This window comes from Acanthochromis polyacanthus, chromosome 2, assembly GCF_021347895.1.
Source record: "Acanthochromis polyacanthus isolate Apoly-LR-REF ecotype Palm Island chromosome 2, KAUST_Apoly_ChrSc, whole genome shotgun sequence".
NCBI lineage: Eukaryota > Metazoa > Chordata > Actinopteri > Pomacentridae > Acanthochromis > Acanthochromis polyacanthus.
In genome coordinates, this window is record NC_067114.1 from 39668394 (window position 1) to 39689076 (window position 20683).

The 20683-nt window shown below is 39.2% G+C and overlaps 1 protein-coding gene across 1 annotated transcript; it reads left to right on the top strand.

Moving 5' to 3' along the window:
- The first annotated feature begins 3201 nt into the window (after positions 1–3201).
- cdhr5a (cadherin-related family member 5a) lies at positions 3202–17837 on the top strand. Its single transcript, XM_022212770.2, has 14 exons — positions 3202–3433; positions 5646–5818; positions 7803–7862; positions 7975–8064; positions 8146–8232; positions 9716–9820; positions 9906–10091; positions 10388–10478; positions 11761–11858; positions 11980–12186; positions 12485–12598; positions 12751–12817; positions 15288–15448; positions 16744–17837. The coding sequence occupies exons 1-14, from the start codon at positions 3343–3345 to the stop codon at positions 17341–17343; spliced, it is 2130 nt and encodes a 709-aa protein (XP_022068462.2). The 5' UTR covers positions 3202–3342; the 3' UTR covers positions 17344–17837.
- Positions 17838–20683: the final 2846 nt, after the last annotated feature.

Genomic DNA, 20683 nt, shown 5'->3' on the forward strand with positions numbered 1-20683 from the left:
TGGCAGTAGACTGAATAGCTGAGCCATGAACAAAACAAGACATTTGAGAATTTCATCTTGGACTTTGGGGAAACATTGATATTTTTCAACATTTTCTGTAATTTTGTTGATCAGAGAGCTCACTGATTAATCGAGAAAATACTCCTATCAACAGTGGAAATAATCAGTAGTTGTGGGCATATCAAAAGAAACAGATACTGCTTTCACCTCTGTCACATACAGAACTCTTAAAGGAAGCATATAAAATGTAATAAGACTATAAGACATGTCTATTATAACTTCTGAGAAGCATCTGTAACTTGTGCATAAACATGTAATGACAGGCTTTTAAATCCATATAAAATACTGTAATAATTCACAAAATTAATCTGAAAACATCTGAATCTCACGAAACCGAAACTAAAACTTACGTGACAGTTTCACGAATCCTCGTGAGATCGGGCTGGAATCTCTTCAACATGTTGGTCCAGCTGTGATTTGAAGAGCTCAGGCTCCTCCTGCTGGTCAGAGGAGGAAACTGCAGCTTTAAAATCCGCAGCTTGGAGGCTTTGACATGTCGCCGAACACCTCCAGTGCCATTATTCAACAACGTTCAGCAGAGTTTCACAGTTTCAGACCTGTCAGCTGTGCGTCCTGTATTAGCAACAACATCTCTGCATAGGATAATGAATAAGCTCCATGTGACATCATGACACTATGAGCTTGTTGTTCCCACACAGATGTGGGGAGAGTCGTCCTATTACAGCCTCCTGTCTGCACAGAGCTGCCTTGTCCACATGCGAAGCCATTATGTGTCCCAGTTTGTGCCAGTGTAACTTTCTGTCATTATTATCATGCGAGGGATCGGACAGGGAAGGAGAGAAAAAGTGTTTATAATTAGATGGAAACTTTTACTCAACCCAGAACAATAGAAATATGATTAGTGCACTAGGAAAATCACCTGATTCATACAGAAATCCAAATTATGTAACCACAAATTATTATGAAATGTTAAGAGACAAAGAGGAATACAAATGCAGAAATGCAACTTTGTGTCTCTAATTTAAACAAACTTTCAATGCATAAATATAAACTATCACCACATCTAAAATACACAAGCAGATGCTTCTGAATAGTATTGATGAGGCTTGGTTAGTTGGGTATGCAGTTGCATTGTTGTCAATGTCGTTGTTTGTTAACATTTTGAAAGATTTTGTATACATTTTTTTTTAGAGTTTTTTCTCACTAATTAAATTTTACAATAATTTTCAAAAAGTAATTAGAAACTGGGCCTGTGTGGGATTCTCTGCTGTTCTTTTTTTAAAGTTTTGATTTGTTTAGATTTTGGATGTTATTAGTTGAACACAAGAGATGGTTGGGGTCGAAACCAGTTAAACTAGTCATTAATATTAACTGTCAGAAGTCATCTACTCTAAATTAAAAATTTCTGTTGCATACAGAGTGTTTTTTTTTCACATTTTTGAAACAGAAACATCTCTACTTTCGACCTACACAAGACTTGTTGAAGAGTGTTGAAGAATTGTTGTTTTGGCACAAGTTTTTGACCTTGCACTGGTCTTATTTTGTTTGTCCTGTTTTTATTCATGCTTCCCACTGGTTCAGTCAGGTTCCCTCTTTTACATCTCCTAAAGTAGCTGCAAAGTGTTTAAAATCATTTTATTCTATTTTATGTGTATTTAACATGTGGCTAAATTGGACACTTTATTGGTACACACACAGATCCCATCATGATAGAATCCATAAATGAAAGAACTGTAGCAAGTTCTGCATGATGATCCTTAACCAGTCAAAAATCCGACCCACAATGAGGTCCACAGCCAGGTCCAGCACAATCTAAACAAGTCCTGAACCTGTCCAAAACCTGGTCCATAACAGTCTGAAATTAGGTCTGAAACAGTCTAAAACTAGCCCTAAATCACTCCAACACCAGATTTACAACCAGGTCCCAAATAGTTTAGAAAAAGTCCAAAACCAAGTCCACAAGAAGATGTCAAAACTGTCCAAAACAACGTCCACAACCTGGTCCAGTCACTACCAGGCTAAAATACAAGTCTGAAACAAATCCAGAGTCCTGATCTCAACATTGGCATCAGTCTGGGATTACACAAGCACACTGAGACTGACTGAATCCACTGAAAAACTGGAGCAAGATCTGCAAGATGATCCCAAACCCATCCAAAATTAGGTCCAGAACAAGATGCAAAACCAGGTCCAAAACTAGGTCCATAGCAAGGTACAAAATGATTTGAAATCAGCCCAAAACTACCGCAACATCAGGTCCACAACCAGGTCCTAAACAGCCTAAACTAGCTCTAAATCAGGCCAAATGCAGGTCTACAATGAGGTCCACAGACAGGTTCATTTCAGTTCAAACAGTCCAAAAGCAAGTCCACAACAAGATTAAAAAACAGCCAAAACCAGTCAAAAATCTGAGACAAGTCTAGAGTCCTGATCTCAACACTATGGAGTTAGTCTGGTTTCCCATAAAGACACTGAGACACAATCAACACCAGAACTGTAGCAAGTAAACCCCTCCAAAATGAGATCCAGAACTAGATGCATGACCAGGTCAATAACCATCTTCAAAACTAGGTCAAAACAGCTACAACTAGCTCAGGCCAAAAGCAGGTCCAAAACAAAGTCCACAATGACTTCCACTGACAAGTCGACATCTGTCCAAAACAACCCAATTATTGGTCCTAAATCAAAATCAAGTCCAAACCAGACTAAAATCCAAATCTGAAACAAGTCTAGAGTCCCAATCTCAACACTGTGGAGTCAGTCTGGTTTTAGAAGAAGACACTGACAGAATCCACTGAAGTAATGTAGGAAGTTCTCCAAGATGCTGAGAAACCTTCCTGTCTGCTCCCTAATTTCTGGAGGCATCCTGCTTGTGAAAAAGTACCTGAAACTTTTATCTGCTTCATGTATCTCTGCAGTATGTTTATTTGTGTACTGTATTTATGTTTAATCAGTTCTTCCTCTTCATTGTCTTTGACCAGGTCCATCTAACCTGCTCAGTGTTTTGATATGTGAGAAATATTTCCAGCTGCCAACATTCCTTCGCTGGATTCCTCCCAGAATGCATCAGGGCCACCGGGACAGAATGAGCTGTCCAGCTAAAAGAGATGCAAGTATTTTAGTGGGAGGCTGCGAGTCCTCTGCTGGCAGGCGCTTAATGCAATATGCGGCCGTAAGATGAAGTCACAAACATTGCGACTGTAGTCTACTCCCACTCTCGGGGCAGCACAGACAGGCCATTATGTGGACGAGTACCAGCTGGTACCACGGGCTCCTCATCCTCCTCGGGACTTCATTTGTTGCTGCCTCTGAAATCAGGACATGGAAGTGAAATCGAAGAGCAAACCTGTGGACGTTCTCCTAGGATGCATCGTCGCCATCTGCTTTTCTGCACTTTGTTCGGCTGAGAGACGTGAGTAGAGCTCTGGTTTGTGTGGAGGGCGTCATCTGTCACTATTAGAGGGAAGGATGGGCTGAATATACGTGTGTGTGTGGCAGGTTTTGGCCCTTTAAAGTGGCAGATCTCAACCTTATTGTAGGTTTGTGGCCCTTAAAATGAAGATTAATTCTTTTGAGAGGTTTTTAAAGGCCTGAGGAGGTCAAACTAATCTGAAATTTCACAAGAAATCAGCAAAACAGACCAATGTTTGATGATTTCTGTGATGTTTTTGCGACCTCAGAGCCGTCAATGGAAACATTTCTCCAGTTAAAGAACATAAAAGCATGCATTTTAAACAGTAAATGAGAGGAACAATGTTAAGATTTGTTTTAGAACAAGATTTAGATCAAATCAGAGATTAAAATTCAGTGTATTGAACTCAACCTGGACCCTCAGAGGCCTTAGAGTCTCCTGTTGAAGCTTGTGTTGTTGTTGTTGCACACGTTTTCATAAATCTAAATAACTTACCGCCACACTAACAAAACATTGGTAGCTGTTTTTTGCCACTCTTATAGAGGGGTTAAAATCTAGTTTTTAAATCTGTACTATTTCAGTTTGTTTACTTTTGTTTACAGGATAGACTTCAGAGTGTCCTGACAAATTATGGCATTTTACCAACCATAAGATGATGCTTTAACCCTCTGAAGTCTAAGTAGTTTCTTGTCGTTTTTGGTCTCATTTTTCTCTGCATTATAAAGTCCTGCACCCCTATGGAAACACAACAACCATAACAAGAAGAAGAAAGAACTCAGAAATGCATTTTGTGCAGTATGACATGGCTATAATACCTTGTGTCATAAGAAAGACTTAAATAAAACTCGATTTTCTTTATCTCACAAAAAATGGTAAAAAAACAGAATCGACACGTACAAGATTTTCCAATCGCCCACATGTTACATATACAGGAAACAAATGGAGGCTCTATATTATTAAAATTCTACAAATTCCATTTTTACAGTCTCTAAAAACTCTATTTCCTCACTACTCTAAACATCAGTTGTATAAAAGATGTTTTACCATGATGAATGTGTCTTCCAACAACTTGCTCCTCTGTTTACCTTTTTTGGCCATGCTGCATTTATTTTATTGCTCCAGCAGGTTTTATTTTCCCTCTCATTCTTTCTTGTTGTGTCCTCTCTGGTCTGTGTAAACACAAACTCTCTGAATTTTTGTCACGTGACTGTCAGTCACAGCTGAGTCAGTTGTGTCTTCTTAGTTACACTGAGATTTGCAGAAATATTTTTTGAAATTTTTTACAGGATGTGTTGCAAATAGTTTGTGGCAAATATTTGAATGAGACACATAGAGAAAAGTGATTTTGATTAAATATCTCAATTTTAAGCTCTTTGTGGTCATTTTTCCTGACAGAATCCTACATCTCACAGTATGTCTATAGATCATCAGAACGTTGAAAATCTGACAGTTGTTTTTGTCTTCACAGTTTATGATAAATGTTCTCATTTTGGGTTGTGATATAACAAATGAGAAAGAATGTCCATATTTGCCCAATAGGATGACTGTAGGACCAAGAACCCCCAGTGTTTACCTTATTATTTGAGTCTATATCATGTCGTTCCTCATAAATTTCGCATTTTGCGCCGCTGAAGTTCAACAGCACACACAAAGACTAAATCTAAACTCTGTCTGTTTATCTTGAATGCATTTTTGTAAAGTTTATTTGATGAGATCACTTCCATATTTCATGTTTGTCAGACACTCAAGACAGAAAACCTTGGGCAAAGTTTTGTTTCCCCCCCCCCCCCCCCCCCCCCCTCAATGAGATGACTGTGAGGCTGCAACCAACAATTATGTTCATGATCAATACATTGGACAGTAAAACACAAACTTGAAGGACATATTCAGATGTCTTTGAGCCTCAAATTTAGCTTTGTTGTGTTCTTTTTACTTAAACCATCCATGTGGAGTTGAAAGGAGAGCTGTGACAACAACATTCGGCTTTAAATAGAGAATAAATGAGCTCAATGAGTGTCCTTGAAACTGCAGTGAATGACAAACTGGAGGAGAACGAAGCAGGTGGGGATCATGAAAGGTCTCCATCGGATTAATCCAGAGATGATGTCTGCAGATTAATGACATACAGCAGAGAAGGTTTATCATTACTTTTACTTCCTGTCCTGTGTTAGATGCTTCTGATGTATAATATTTTATATTCCTCCTCTCCCAGTGTGCACGGTGCCTCCTGGTCCGGTTTCGGTCCCAGAAAACAACACCGCTGACATCCAGGTGGTAAAAATCATCTCCGGCAGTGATGTGACTCTGACAGTCTCGGTGAACCCTGAAGATCTTTTCTACCTGAAGGGGAACCTGCTGATGGTGAAGAAAGGCCTGGACTATGAGGTACGAAGAGATGATTATTCACTGTCTGAATTTAGTGTCTTAAAGACTTTTTCACTATTAACTGATGCAGAAAAATCACATGCAAAAAAAATGACCAGAATGCAGGAAGACGACACCCAGATCTCCTGGTGAATGTGTCCAGTATTCATGGAACACAAATAGTCGATTTAACAGAGATTTATATTTCATTTTCATAACGCTCTTAAAGCCAGATTCTTCGAAAGATATGATTCCTTAAAGCAGGGGTGTCAAACTCATTCTAGTTCAGGGGCCACATACAATCCAATTTGATTTCAAGTGGGTTGGACCAATAAAATCAGAACAAAATAACCTATAAATACCCACAACTTCAACATAGTGTAAATAAAAGTACATTCTAAAAATATTCACATTTAATAAACAGCCTGAAAAATAAGTGCCATTTCAACAATAGTATGCCTCAGTTTATCATTTCCACATTAAAACTTAGAGACCACAGTTTATCTACAAAGACACAAAACATTCAGTCACAAAGGTTAGGAGCTGCACATCTGGAATGAAGATGGGGTTTTAAATGCACACAGGGTTTAAGAATCAGGCTTTTTTACTGGGTAGGTTTTTTCTGTGGTGCAGACCAGGAAGCTGGGCTGCCAATGAAATCCCAATGTGAGGGATGTCCTCATTTTTGACAGTTTGGTCAATATCTGTTCCTGAAACAGGAAATGCTCTTTTAGGATGAATTTTTGCATTAAATTTTTTTGCACAGTTACTTTTGAAATGTTGAATACAGTCTTTTAAAAAACAAAATCCCCCATGGTTGTTATATTTTACTTCATGATCAAAACAAAAAAACAACAACTTGTCAAGATCGAGAAATTGTTTAAAAGTTACATTCATTTCCACATCTGTTTAATAATCCCGACCACCTGCCCAGGAAGAACGTTAAATTATCCCTCTGCCTTGTAAATGTATAACATTTCTACCTAAAAACATACATAAAAGTTGTGGCAGCACAGTGGACAAATTTAAAATAGTAGTTGCATGTACTGAAACATTGCAGTTAATGTCTTATCTATAATTATTACACTTTTGTGAAGTCTTCCCTCAGGCTGGATTGGGCCCTCAGACAGGCCGGTTTTGACCCACAGGCCTTATGTTAGACACCCCTGCCTTTAAGAATCATCACCAAACACATGTGGCCTGGTAGATGCAAAGCAATAAAGGTTCAGGGTGCAGCTTTATTTTAATTATAATATTAATTATAATATGCAGGTTTGTACTGTGAAATGCAGTTTTATGCCCCAGAAAGTAACAGATTTGATGTTTTTACATTATAGTCTGGACTCTTTTGATATCCATTTTGTTGTAATGCCACATGTTAAGCATTAAAAATGTTTAACAGTAATGCAGAATTTGGATTTCTAACTCTTTTTTTTTATCTAGAGGTGTGTTTAGTTTCTTCAGAAGTGTAGCTTAACAACAGGATTAACAGAGTGCTTTTTGTCATTCATGGCTGGATGGATCCGAGAGGGTCAATTAGAATAGAATAAAATCATAAAATAATGTTTTAAAGTGGTATTAAAGTATAACATATAAAGGGAAGCTGAATATATTTATAAAAAAAACTATGCTTATATATATACACACACGAAAATTTATCTACATATCGTTTAAGTTAAAATACAACTAAACATTCAGATTACCGTTAGATTTGTAGGATTAATAAAAACAAAAATTCATGGACGAGATGTGTAGTTTTTTGACAAACAACAAAGGAAAAGCAGGTGTTTATCTGAAATATGATGAAGCCCAGAGCTCTCTTAAGTTTACCCTCAATGTAAGAAGTGTGATTTTTGTCTTCTATTTCTGCATAAGTTTGGGTTTTTTGGTGTGTATGATCCATGCATTTGGGTGGATATGATTGGAGCCTGACTTGAGCCTCTCCTCCATAGTAAAATTCTTTAAGTTTTACGGTCTCCTGATGTGTCTGCTGTGTGTTTTGCAGTCGTTGTCCAGTTCAGCTCTGGTGGTTTGGGTTCACTGCAGCAGATCAGGCTCCAGATCTGTGAGTAAAACCATCACATCATACACATTAACACAAGTTTTAGCAAAAAATAAACCAATGAAATCAGAAAATGGACAAGAAACTGGAATCACAAGGCTTTTCTCTCTCCAAGGTGAACGAGTCTGTAGAGGTTCTGGTGGAAAATGTGAACGATAACCCTCCAAACTTCGCTCAGAACCACTATGTTCTGGACGTGAATGAGGTGAGAGGTGTCGCTCATCCACGTTTACAGAACTGCATCCATTTATTCTCTTGATTTGACGTTTAGTTTTGTTTCCTTTAGCTCATTCCAGTCAACTCCAGCGTTGGACTGATAGAAGCTACAGATGTTGATTCAGAGCCGCTGTACTATCGTCTGGAGTCTGCAACAGTAAGGCCGCACTCACTGTGTTTATCTAATTAGACAAGAAGGTGGTACTGAGTGATGGAAACATCAGGAGATGATGCACATAGACCAACTGCATTTAAACGTACAGATTTTAACACTATGTGGTTCCCAACCTGAGGCCTGTGACCCCCATAGGGACGTCTTAGGAGGTCACAAGAAGACTGAATGAAAGGACTGCTTAATTAACACAACCTTATGTTTAAGTGTGAAGGTTCATGCTTAACTTTGAGAACAAAGTATTGTGTATGTGTCACTTTAAAGCTACAGAAAATGAGCCAAACTACTTTCCAATAGATTAGTAAGATTAGCACTGCAAAATTACCTGATTGTTATATATTAAGGTTAAGACTCCACAATACTATATGCCATAGAAAATTACTTGAGCTCACAAAATTATACAGAAAACCCTGAAAAATCGAAAGATTACCTGTTGAGCAAGTACTTAGCAACCTCCAGTGTAGTCAAAAGTTCCCTAAATGGGGATTGGGGATATTTTGTGCCAAAATTTCAATTGTTCTTCTCAGTTTCTCATGACTTAAAAAAAAACACTGAAAATTTACTCTTTGAGCCTCTAGAAATCCTCCAAATTCAATATATCCTAAAATTATGACAGATTCAGGAGAAGCCAAATCTTTCTTTCGTTTTGTTTTCTAAAGCCTTTTCTCGTTTTTTTGTTACATTTAATAGTGAAATCAACTTTGCTTTCGTTGTAAATATAGTCGGTGATGGAAGAAGTATTCAGATTCTTCACATATAAGTACTGATACCACACCGTAAAAAAAAAAAAACAACCCTAGAAGTAAAAGTCATGCATTCAAACCCCTACTTAAATAAAGGTATGCAAGTATCATCAGCTAAATTTACTTAGAGTACCTTATTCTGCAGAAAATAGTTACTGTCAGTCTTTTAAAATTAAATATGTTGATTTTGGATTAATATTGCAGCTGCCTTAATGTGTACGTTGTAATTTACTGCTGTTTAAAGATGAGCTGATTGAACTATTTTATGTACCACTGGGTAGTTTTTAAACCACAGCAATGCTTCACTTTCTATAAGATCATCATGTTTGTAGTGCTTCTGCTTTGTGAGAACTCAAAAATACAGCCTGCTTTCTAGCTTTGCGACAGTTTCCAGCTGTGCAGCACGTTCATTAAATAGCTGATTTAGTTTAAGAAGACAGAGAATTTTTTCAACTAGTTGAAAACAATTTAGCACAAACCGTTAAAATCACCAAATCTGGAGAAATGTTGTTTTGAATGGACAGAAAAAGTAGCTAAAGCTGTCATATCAATGTAGTGGAATAAGAAGAGCCTCTTAGATGTCATAGAGTGAAAGTATAATGTTGCACAAATTGGAAATACTCAAGGAAAGTATCTACAATATGTGCTTCAGTGTTCTATTTGAGCAAATGTACCTTCACGTCTGAGCATAGTTTATCATTATTGATACTGTGTCTTTCCTTCAGGATAAATATTTCCGTCTGGAGAACATAAACTCTCCAAAGATCCTCGTTAAAAGCCTCCTGGACTTTGACGTCATACAGAAGATCTCTCTGGTTCTACATGTTCAGGTAAAGTCAGGATTTATTAAAACATCTCCAGGTTCGCTCTTGTCTCTTTCGACCTCTGACCTCAGAAACGTGTCGCCTGTTTCAGGACACGTTCAACGGTTCGGCCTCCAATGAGCCGTTCTTCACCTCCGTCGCCACCATCACGGTGCACGTGAAGGACGTGGACAACCGGCCCCCGTGGTTTCAGCCGTGTCTCCGGATAAACTCAGGAAACGCCAAACTGTGTGTGAGCAGCGGCTACCGAGGCAAAGTCAACCTCACCGAGAAGGAGGTCAGCGACTGATTTACTGGAATTTATCATAATTCACTTCAGACACAATCACATGCAGTTGAGATGAACAGGAATCTCCAAAGTGTCCATTAAAGTGTGAATTTAATGTTCAAATTTAGCTCAGAACAAGCAACAGTTCCGTTTTAAGGGTTTCAGCAGCTGACAAGTTAATTTAGATGCAAAATAAAATGTAATTTCTCACAGGTATAGAGCGGTGAGCTACTGAAACAGTTAAAACTGTCAGTGAAAGACTCATTTTGACAGTTAGATAACTACAGATTGATTTTAATCCTCAGGAAGGTCCGCTGGTTCTGGAGCCCGGTCCGGTGTTTGCCAGGGACGGAGACAAGAACAGGAGTGAACAGATCAGCTACAGAATCCTGCGAGGTTTGAACTGAAACACACAATTCATTTATTCAGAACTTCACTTTTACTGCACATTCAGGTACCTTTTCTGATGCCGACATGAATTAAACAGAGAGTTTTTAAGCAGTAATTACTTAACAAATAGCACTTAAATGTAAGTTTTCCATTTGAACATTAATTCTTATTAATATTTAATGTTTCAGAGAACTGTGTAAGCTCTAAAACTCATCAGAATTTACTTTCCCTTTTTTATGGATAACCTGAAATATGGACCAATGACATTAAAATTATCACTTAAATCATTTTTCACATGTACTGTTCTTACAGCTGAAGATACCTCAGGTTTTTTCTGTTACTCTAAGCATTTGGCTATTGTTTTGTTCATGTTAAACTGTATAGCAGAGCTTTGTTTGTAATTTGTTGTCAGTTTGTTTTTGTTTATATCACTAAGTGGAGCGTAAATAACTTAATTATAACCCACAGTTAAATTGTCACAAATTTAAAATATAAACCAAAATTGTAACCTCCTCAATGGAATTGTTTGCTTTGTTTTATGCTTTAGTTTTAGTTAGGTGTACCAAAGAAAACAGGCAGCAGCCTAATGTAAATTTAAAAGGTCCCATTTAAACCTTAATTTAACCTGTATAATGTTAATAATTCCTAAATAAAGCACTAAATCACTCTGGTGAGCAGAGAAAACACTCTTTCTATCCACAAAATATAATAATTTTTGCAGCTTTCTTGCTTTATAAATGCGTTTTTGACGAAATACAATTAAAAATATGATTTAAAGGTAGTTTAATCAAACAAAATCTCATAAATTACTATGTGGTCGGTCACTGCTACTCTGTTCTGCTAAGGTCGTTAGTATTTAGCTGTGCTAGTTTGCTGTTTTTTTTCTAAATTAGTTCAGTATCAATACATTAAGCTGAAGATTGTGTGTGTGTGTGTGTGTGTGTGTGTGTGTGTGTGTGTGTGTGTGTGTGTGTGTGTGTGTGTGTGTGTGTGTGTGTTATACTAAAGTCTTATTAATTAACTTACAAACATGTGAGAGCATCAGATTCTTAAAATATAGACACAAGAGGAAAACTCAGTAAATTAGCTTTAGCTGATGCTATCTCACTCATCAGTGGTGTATGTGTTTTGACTATTTCTCCTCTGTTTCATAAAATTACACATTTCTGTCGTATTTTTAGTGTTTTAATGTCAGAAATTCATATTCAGTTTTGTTTGCTGTGTTTCTTTCTTTGGTAGCATGATGTATAAAGAACACAGTGTCATTTAGTTTTTCCTCCACTAACAGGAAATGAAGGAAACATTTTCCAGATCGATGAGGAAACAGGAAACATCACGATGACTAAAGCTGCAGATATAGTTGGACCAATAACCCTCACAGTTGTCGTAAGAATGAATCTTTTTCTACATTTGTTCTGTGGTGATTTTGAATGAAAAGTTAGTTACTGCAAGACATTTGAGACGAACCATCCTGACTTGGGTGATCTAACTTTCTTGTGGCCTTCAGGCGTCACAGGTGACCAACAGAGATCAGTTTGCGGTGACTCAGGTGAGCATCGAGGTGATGAAGAAGAGCAGGAATCCTCCTCGCTTTGAGAAGGAGCGATATGAAGGATTTATCTACAGCAACTCCGTCCCAGAGAGCATGATCCTCCGAGACCGGAGCACCAACCGGCCCTTCAGGGTCCGAGCCCGAGACGAGGACTTCGCCGGGGTGAGCGCCTTTGATGTGAAACTAATATCCAGATTTTACATTATATCTCTGAGAAACTGGCTGGAAACAAGAGTGGATTTAAGAAATACAATCATAAATTCAATAAACACTCCAATCAAAATCAACTTCTTAAAATATATTCCAATCCTGTGATAATGCATTTTGTTGTTTGTCTGCAGCCACGTGGTCAGAAATCACTTAATGCAGCTTTAACTATACAGCTGCTGACACAAAATGACAAAACAATAAATAAACTTCTTAAATATTTTTATTTTTTATGCATCTTTGTGTGTCTCAGGGCGTGAATCCGGATGTAAAGTATGAGGTTCAGTACAGCAGCTACGTCAACGTGACCTCTGATGGTTTTGTGATCCTGAAGAGAGTTGTGAAGACGGAGTCCTTCGCGCTTCAGGTGACTGATGTCGGCTTTATAGCCCCGAACACAATGACAACGTCTCTGCGCACACTTCCTGATGCTGCCTGCTGGTTTCTAAGCTATAAATCTTTCTAAGTTAAAGTCTCTTAGTAATAAGTTATAAGCTATGAATGTTTCACTGCCTGCAGCTCCGAGCCGTGGATGCTACGACGGGGGAGTCTGGAACTGCAGCTCTCTCTGTCCAGGTCATTCCAGGTAAGACCACCTGTTATATCAGAACCTGTTTTAGCTAGTTTGCAATGCATGTCATCCTAAGCGGCCTGAAAATTGTGAATTTTTACTTGTTAAAGGCTTTCTTATTCAACAACCACTGTGTTAAAAGCAGACATACATTACCAGCCAAAGGTTTGGACACACATTCTCCTTCAGTGGTTTTTATTTAATTATTTTATGCATTGTAGATAAATACTGAAGGCATCAAAACTATAAAAGAATACATATGGAATTATGTTGTAAACAACAAAATGTTAATCTTCAGTATTAACCTACAATGTAGAAAATAATACAAACAAGCATTGAATGAGAAGGTGTGTCCAAACTTCTGACTGTTAGTGTATTTAGCAGTGGTAAAGTGCTGCGCTACTGGGCCAAAATAATAAATTTAGACAATAAAATTCTGACAAAATTTCAGTGCATCAGCTTCCTGCCCAACTCACATCCGGTTTAAATCAGCTCTGCCAGAATTATGTGTTATAACCTTAAAACAGGGCCTCAATCATAACCCTGTTTCTGGTTTTACTGTTAACATTTAAAGCATATTGCGACTGTTATTCTTTAGTTTTATTGTTATAAAAATGCTTGTAATGTTTTAATTGTCTGCTCTGGCTGTGGCTGTTACCTCTGAGCACATTAAGCCATGAATGTCTTTGATGACTTTTTATTATTTATAAAGCATGTTTTAAACAGCAGCTGCTGAGCCAAAGTGTTTTCCAGTAGAGAATACGACTGATGTTATGAATGTACCAAAAAAATCTTAATATTAAGGCCCTACAGTCTTCTTTTAAAAAAATTATATCAAATAATTTAAATGTGATTGTAAATACTTCCTGTATTTTTATTATTGAAATTTAGCTAACTTATTTAAAATTCCAGATAAGATCATACATATTAAATGTGTGATACAGATTTACCCAACTAATTAATTATTACAATTAAGACTTTACAATATTATATATAATGTGAATTTACCTGACAAATATAAATATTGAGGTAGCTACTTTCCAAATCATTTTTTATACAAATCTTCACAAAATGCAGAAAACCTCATGAACATTCTCTATGAGCAAACATGTGCAGCAGTGGAGAGGAAGAATTCCATTTTAACATAGAACTCCATTAGAACCAGGCTTAAATTATAGTAATTACAGTTTCGTCTTTAAAAAAAATGCTCAAAAATACCCCAAGACTGTGAGACACTGTAGTCTTTATCCAGTGCTACTCAAAACTGAGGAAATTATTGTTTTAATAATAATGTATTTATATTTATGACATTTTTGAAAGACAAGATAATTTAAACAAACGTAAAACTAAAAAAAATGCCAGACATAGGTTATATAAGGTTAGAAATAACACAAAACTATTGACCGTATAACAACAGTTCCTCTGGTTTTTGCCTTTAGCCTTGTAAATTGTGAGCACTCTAGTGATATAGTCAGCCGCTACAGGATCCATGCATTTAAAAACTCTAATCTAAAATGCACACGTAACCGTGGACTTGTACTGGATTGAGGCTGATTTAAATGTTAGTTTTTGTGTCAGCAGGGTGTTGTGTTTGGGGAGACTGAGTCAAAATAATAGTGTAACAGTGTTCATGCTAATGAGGGAACATGTGACCCGGGGCAACAGTGCAGCTCATTGATGAGGTTTAATAGTTGTAGGAGCAGCAGAGTAAGAGGATACACACACACAAGATGATTTGCTGACAAGAGGAAACGCTACAATATCTTTAACTTGATATTCAGTTTGCTGCATTAGATTAATTCTGACTCTTCTAAACACACAGTTACAGCTCATTTTGAGTCACTGCATTCAAATTTCCCCTCCAGTTTGGAGAATTGTTTGATTTCTCTCCTTATAACACTGGATAATCTTGACCTCAGGAAATAGGCAAAAATATGTGCCACAGGAAACTAAATTTGGATTTTTAAAACTGAATATGGAAGCATACAACGTTACATTTTCTGCATGGACCAAATACCGGGCTTTGCAAAAGTTCTGTTACACTCGGTTTCATGATCTTTAGAGATGTTTACATGTCGGAGTGAAAAATTCCATTAAATAAACTGAAAGTTCTACCTTATAGGCAGGTAAACTTAATACAATTTTTTTTCTCCGGTGAAGTTGTATCAAGATGGAAGTCAAAAGAGTTGAGATATCTGCTCTCCTTTGTGCTGAACATCAGCCGGATGACCGTCCACAGAGTCGCGGAGAGGCTAAAGAATGGTGAAGATCTTTCAGGTCTTCACCATTCTTGAAAGATCACTGAAAGATCTTCACCATTCTTGAGCCTCTCCGCGATTCTGTGGACGGTCATCCGGCTGATGTTCAGCTGCTTGGCTCTGTCAGACTTGTTGTGGCCAGCATGAAGGAGAGCAGATATCTCAACTCTTTTGACTTCCATCTTGAAACAAATAATTCATCCTTTTCCACATGTGTTCCTCTGCAGCTGTGGCCATACCGTCTCCATCTAACATCGGCTACCGTCCAGGTGACATGGCGCTGCTGGGTCTGATCATGGCGGCTCTGCTGGTGCTTTGCCTCATCGTGATTGGCTTCTTGATTTCCCGCTTGTGGAAGGGAAACGCGAGCATGGACAAAATATGTGCGGTCAGTCACTTTAAACGTCACCCTGACTTCATCTGTGAACACAGTCATCACTTCAGGCTTTTAAACTGCATAAATAGTTGTTGAGAAAGGAAGCACGAAGATGATTTGTTTTAAGAATTTACTTTAGATCATATTTTTTTGTTCAAGAGTTGTTTTGATTACATAGATGCAGTTAGATAAGATATAGCAGCCTTGTGTGAGAGACAGCGTGTGAATAGCTTAACATAAAGAGTTCAACACTGTATTAATCTATTCACAGAAATTTCTGTTTGGACTTAACAAATGATGCTGCATTTATTCAGTGATCCTTTAGAGATGCAGGATGACATGATGCTGTTTCCCCTACCTCCACTTTTAATGCTAAGCTAAGCTAATCATCTTCAGAGTTAAGGCTCCAAATGCTGCAGACATAAGACTAGTATTGATATTTCAGTAAGAAAAAGCAAAGAAACGCTTTCCCTCAAGATGTAGGACTATTCTTCTAACCCATTTGTGTTGCACTCTCTCATATAGTTGAGTGAAGGTTGAAACTAGAAAATGTATAAAAGGTGAAATTAGTTTTGTTATTTTATGTTGTTGTATGTAAGCTGCTGAACATTTGAATTTCCCTCGGGATTAATAAAATATCTATCTATCTATCTATCTATCTATCTATCTATCTATCTATCTATCTATCTATCTATCTATCTATCTATCTATCTATCTATCTATCTATCTATCTATCTATCATCACCAGTGACAACATAATTTAATGGACTGTAGTTAACTACGCTATTAGTTGTTTTTTGTCCATAACCCAGTGATAGTCAGTTTACTGTCATAAAGTGGGGAAGAAACTGAAAATTATTCACATTCAAGAAGTTGCACTCAGAGGTTTTTACTGATAAAAAACACTCAAACTGATTCATTGATTAAATCTTGTAGCTGTAAGTGATAAATGCTTGTAAAAAGGAACTTTTCCTGATTAACAATAGTTTCCACTACAGCTTTGAAGCCTTAAACAATTACCCAGAGGGGATAATTAATGTTATTCTGATTTATTCTCTGTGACAAATGATACAAAAGCACCTCCGTACTGTCATAGTTCAGATGTCAGACAGACTCTGTTTAATGTGCAGATCTCCTCCTGAGCAGCTCTGATGAATATTTATCAGCTGAAACCCACAGAGAAGCTCTGTGTTAAAAGTGTACTCTCTCTGACACCACGGTGGCAACTGTAACGTTGAACAAAGCTTCTATCTCCTCTATACTCCATTAACTGCTGTATTAATGAGGGGCCTCTCTCGTCCCTGTAGTGCCTGGGCCCCTGCCTGCGCTCCGACCAGCCCCGGTCCGGCCACCGAGACTCGCTCCAGTACACCAACGACGGTTTCCAGAACGAGGCCGACCCGAGCCGAGGAGGAACCAGGCGCTGGAACAACGTCATGCTCAGACGCAGCACCTTCCCCCAGCCTCGAGGCCGGGTCCTCCCCATGGACAGACGGAGCCGCCACTGCTCCTCCTGCGGCGTCTACACCAACCACGTCCCCAAGGGAAGCCCCTCGGTGAGACCCGCCAGGAGGGGCCGGGGAGACGGGGACGAGTACAGCATGAGGTCCATCCTGACCAAGCAGCGGAGGAGGGAGGGCCAGAAGACGGTGTGGTTCAAGGAGAGCGAGGACTCCTCGGACATCGAGGTGGAGATCATCCCCGACACCGTGGGCCGGGTGGAGGAGGAGACGGAGGAGGAACTGGAGGGGGAGGTGGAGATGGAGGGTGTAGTCAGAGACCCGGCTGCTCCGCTGAGAGAGTCCGACGGCGGGCAGGAGAACCAGAACACGGAGTCCAGTGAGGAGCAGGACTCTGGGAACGGCAGCTTAGAAAAGGAGAAGGGAAACCAGGAGCAGGAGCGCTGACAGCAGAGGAACTGGACACTGAGCAGAACGCTGTTTGTTTTCTCCTCACTTTGGATTCTGTTCCTGCAGCAGGCCGGGACGACACGGCAAACATCTCTGAACAACTGGCAAACCTCAAGAAGGATCCAAAAAGTATTTATCTTCTACTGTGAGTATCTTAGATTACAGACTCAGTGGGCATAACTTTATACAAAATAGTCTTGAACAAGGATACACCACAAGTTAAGATTTTATTATAACACTTATATGGATGATTTGTTTTCATAGTTCTGGTTATCATTTATGGCCGTAATAACATTATACTCATTAATCCTTAGAGCTTCAGCAGAAAGCAAATTGACTTTTTTTTCAAGATTTAAGATTTATTATTTGCCAAACAGACAGTTTGGGCACTTAGAAATTCTCTCAATCAAACTAGGAAGTACAAAAAAATTTCAAAAAAAGATACTCTACAAGATTAATAAAAGATAAAATGTGAAAACATGACAAATAAATCTGAATGCTACAAGGAATTAGTAATGTACCAGCATTTGTCCAGGAATAAGTCGGGGACATTGCACATGCATCACGTCATAATTTTTTTATTTTTATTTTTGATCCTCTCATCCAGTATCCTCCATTCTGATTGATTTGTGGGGAGTTCTAGCTACTTATTCTCACCCTCAGCTCAATGACTTGAGGTGTAAACATCTGGAAGGGATGTCAGGATGGCATTATACGTACTTGGAAAGTGGTGTTCCAATTCAATGACTTCAGTTGTGGATATTGCTGTTTTCAAAGTAGATCCTTTATTCCTTAGATGCAGATTGACAGCTGGGTTTATGGCACATTTTTGCTCAAGGTGGAATGGTGTATAAAAATATACAGAATATATCCCCTTTGCGCCCCACAAGTCGTGTCCTTTTCCACTACGTAAGCTGATCCTTTCCAACCCCACAGTGTTTGCAATAGCATCCCCATCTTCCAAGCATGATATCTGGATTTTCCTAAATGGTATTCTGTATTAATGGCTGGCTTCATTCCTTTGGGAATCAAGACATTGAAAGACCTGAAAAGGCTGCTCTCCTGTGGCTGTTTAGTCCCTACAGGTCTGTGTACTCCTGGCTGCATTGAACTGTGCATACGACTCTGCTTAGCTTGTGTTTAGCCGTTTCATCCTCAGGGTGAACCACTTTGTGTTCTGAAGTGCACTTTGTGTTCTGAAGTGCACTGGGATGTTGTGGTTGGAGAAAATCCTTCCAAGTTTCTCTCTTCTACATCTCTGCTGAGTTGATGAAGTCCCATTTTTTGGGATGGTGAAGGGTTTTAAATGCTTTCTTAGGATGTATGTGCTTTTTTGTTTTCCCTCTGTCTTGGAAGGGACAGTAGAAAGTTTTGATAAAGCCATAGTATTTTTTTCTAGTTGGTAGTGGAAGTCAAACAGCTGGTATTATTCTTGAAATTGTGAGACTTTGGCCTCCTTAGTGTGGCACAGTTCCCCAGCATTCTACCTGTGAGCTTTGTGCTTCTATTTATTAACCATGCCTGACGAACGTCAGCGGGGTTACTGCATTCGGTGCGGTATCTGGCTGGGTAAGTATGTATGTATGTATGTATGTATGTATGTATGTATGTATGTATGTATGTATGTGGCTATGTCCGTTCCGATATCTCTGCAAGTGCTGAAGTCAGGATGATCAAACTTGGCACTGAAGATCAGTCTAAGGTCCCCTGCTCAGTTGTGGAGTTAGAGGTCAGCAGATCAAGTAGGAAGGGAGATACGTACGATGATCAAAATTGATACATATTGTATCATTTGCATAGGGAGGACAGGGTTTTCGCCTGTAGAGGGCGTGGTTCTGCCCTCTACTGAGGGCTCGTCTAGTTCAGGGGTTCCCAATCTTTTCAGGCCGCGACCCCCAAAATAGGATCATAGGAGACCCGCGACCCCCCCTTTCCCCCACATGTCCAAAAGTAAAAAAGAAACTGTTAAATGTGGATTAGCAGTGTTACGGGTAAACATTTGTCAGTCTAAAACAGCACAGCAGTGCGACGGATTATTCAAAGTTATGAGCAGTGCTGCACAACAATTACTGCGTGTTTGAAGAACTCACCTAATGCGATGGGTGGGCAATATGCACTGAGCAAAGAAGATCCAGTCTCGGTTTGATTTTGGAGACGGCAATTCGGAGATCGTCCTCCACATTAAGTCGAGATCTGTGCTTGTTCTTGATGTAAGTCAGTGTAGAGAAAGTTTTTTCGCATAAGTACGTAGAGCCAAATGGCATCAGTGTGTTCAATGCTGCTGCAGACAGCTGCGGGTACTCCTTCCTCACCGAAATCCAAAACTCATCCAGGCTCTTGGCATCAAAAAGCGCTCTCAGGGTTCGGTCAGATGAAAGTTCAATCAGCGCATCCTCAAAGTCAGATGTCAAATGATTTGTTTTTGCAGTGAACGGGGATCGGATCCAATCATGCCTTTCAGGAGCAGTTTCTTCTGGGAAATACTTTTTAAAATGATCCACAAGAGACTGAAGGTGATCCGCTACAGACGCCCTTACAATGTTCACACTCAAAGCATTTTCTTCAATAAAATCATCCAGCTCAGTAAACATGTCCATATGTCCAGCTTCAGCGCGCTCTCTCCAGCGCTCCAGTTTACGCACAAATGCTTGCACTTTGTCATTGAGGGTCAAAATGCTTGTGTTTTCACCTTGCAGTGACATATTCAACCCATTCAGTTTGCCAAAAACAGATGATAAATACACCAGCCTTGCTACCCAGTCAGGATCAGAGAGGTGTTCTGCGAGAGGTGATCTTTGGTCGGCGAGGAAGATGCGCACCTCTTCCCTCAGCTCACACAAGCGGCTCAGTACATTTCCCCGGGAAAGCCATCTCACCTCTGTGTGCAACAGGAGGCCTTGGTGCTCCGCTCCCATTTCGTTACAGAGGGTTGCAAACAGTCTGGTGTTAAGCGGACGTGATTTTATATAATTCACGATTTTCACTGCTGTGTCAAGGACGTGCTTTAACTCTGCACTCAGTGATTTACATGCAAGGGCTTCTCTGTGTATAATGCAGTGGGTAAAGCAGACGTGAGGGGCAACTTGCTGGACTCGTGCTCTCAACCCCTTCTTTTTCCCCAGCATTGCCCCTGCTCCATCTGTGCACACTGATAAGCACTCACTCCAGGACATACCTTCTTCTTTTAGCTTGCTGTCCAGTTTGTTAAAAATGTCCTCGCCTGTACACGCTCCTTCCAGCGGCGTGCAAAAGAGCATTTCTTCATTAAGCTTCTCTTTAAAAACGTATCTCACAAAAACAAGAAGCTGGGCACAATGCGAAACGTCAGTTGACTCGT

Bases quoted from the DNA above. Each gene is read 5' to 3' on its own strand.
- cdhr5a (XM_022212770.2), top strand. From the start codon at position 3,343: ATGGAAGTGAAATCGAAGAGCAAACCTGTGGACGTTCTCCTAGGATGC. The intron at 8,065-8,145 runs GTGAGAGGTGTC...TGTTTCCTTTAG, and splicing joins ATGTTCTGGACGTGAATGAG to CTCATTCCAGTCAACTCCAG. The intron at 12,187-12,484 runs GTGAGCGCCTTT...TGTGTGTCTCAG, and splicing joins GAGACGAGGACTTCGCCGGG to GGCGTGAATCCGGATGTAAA.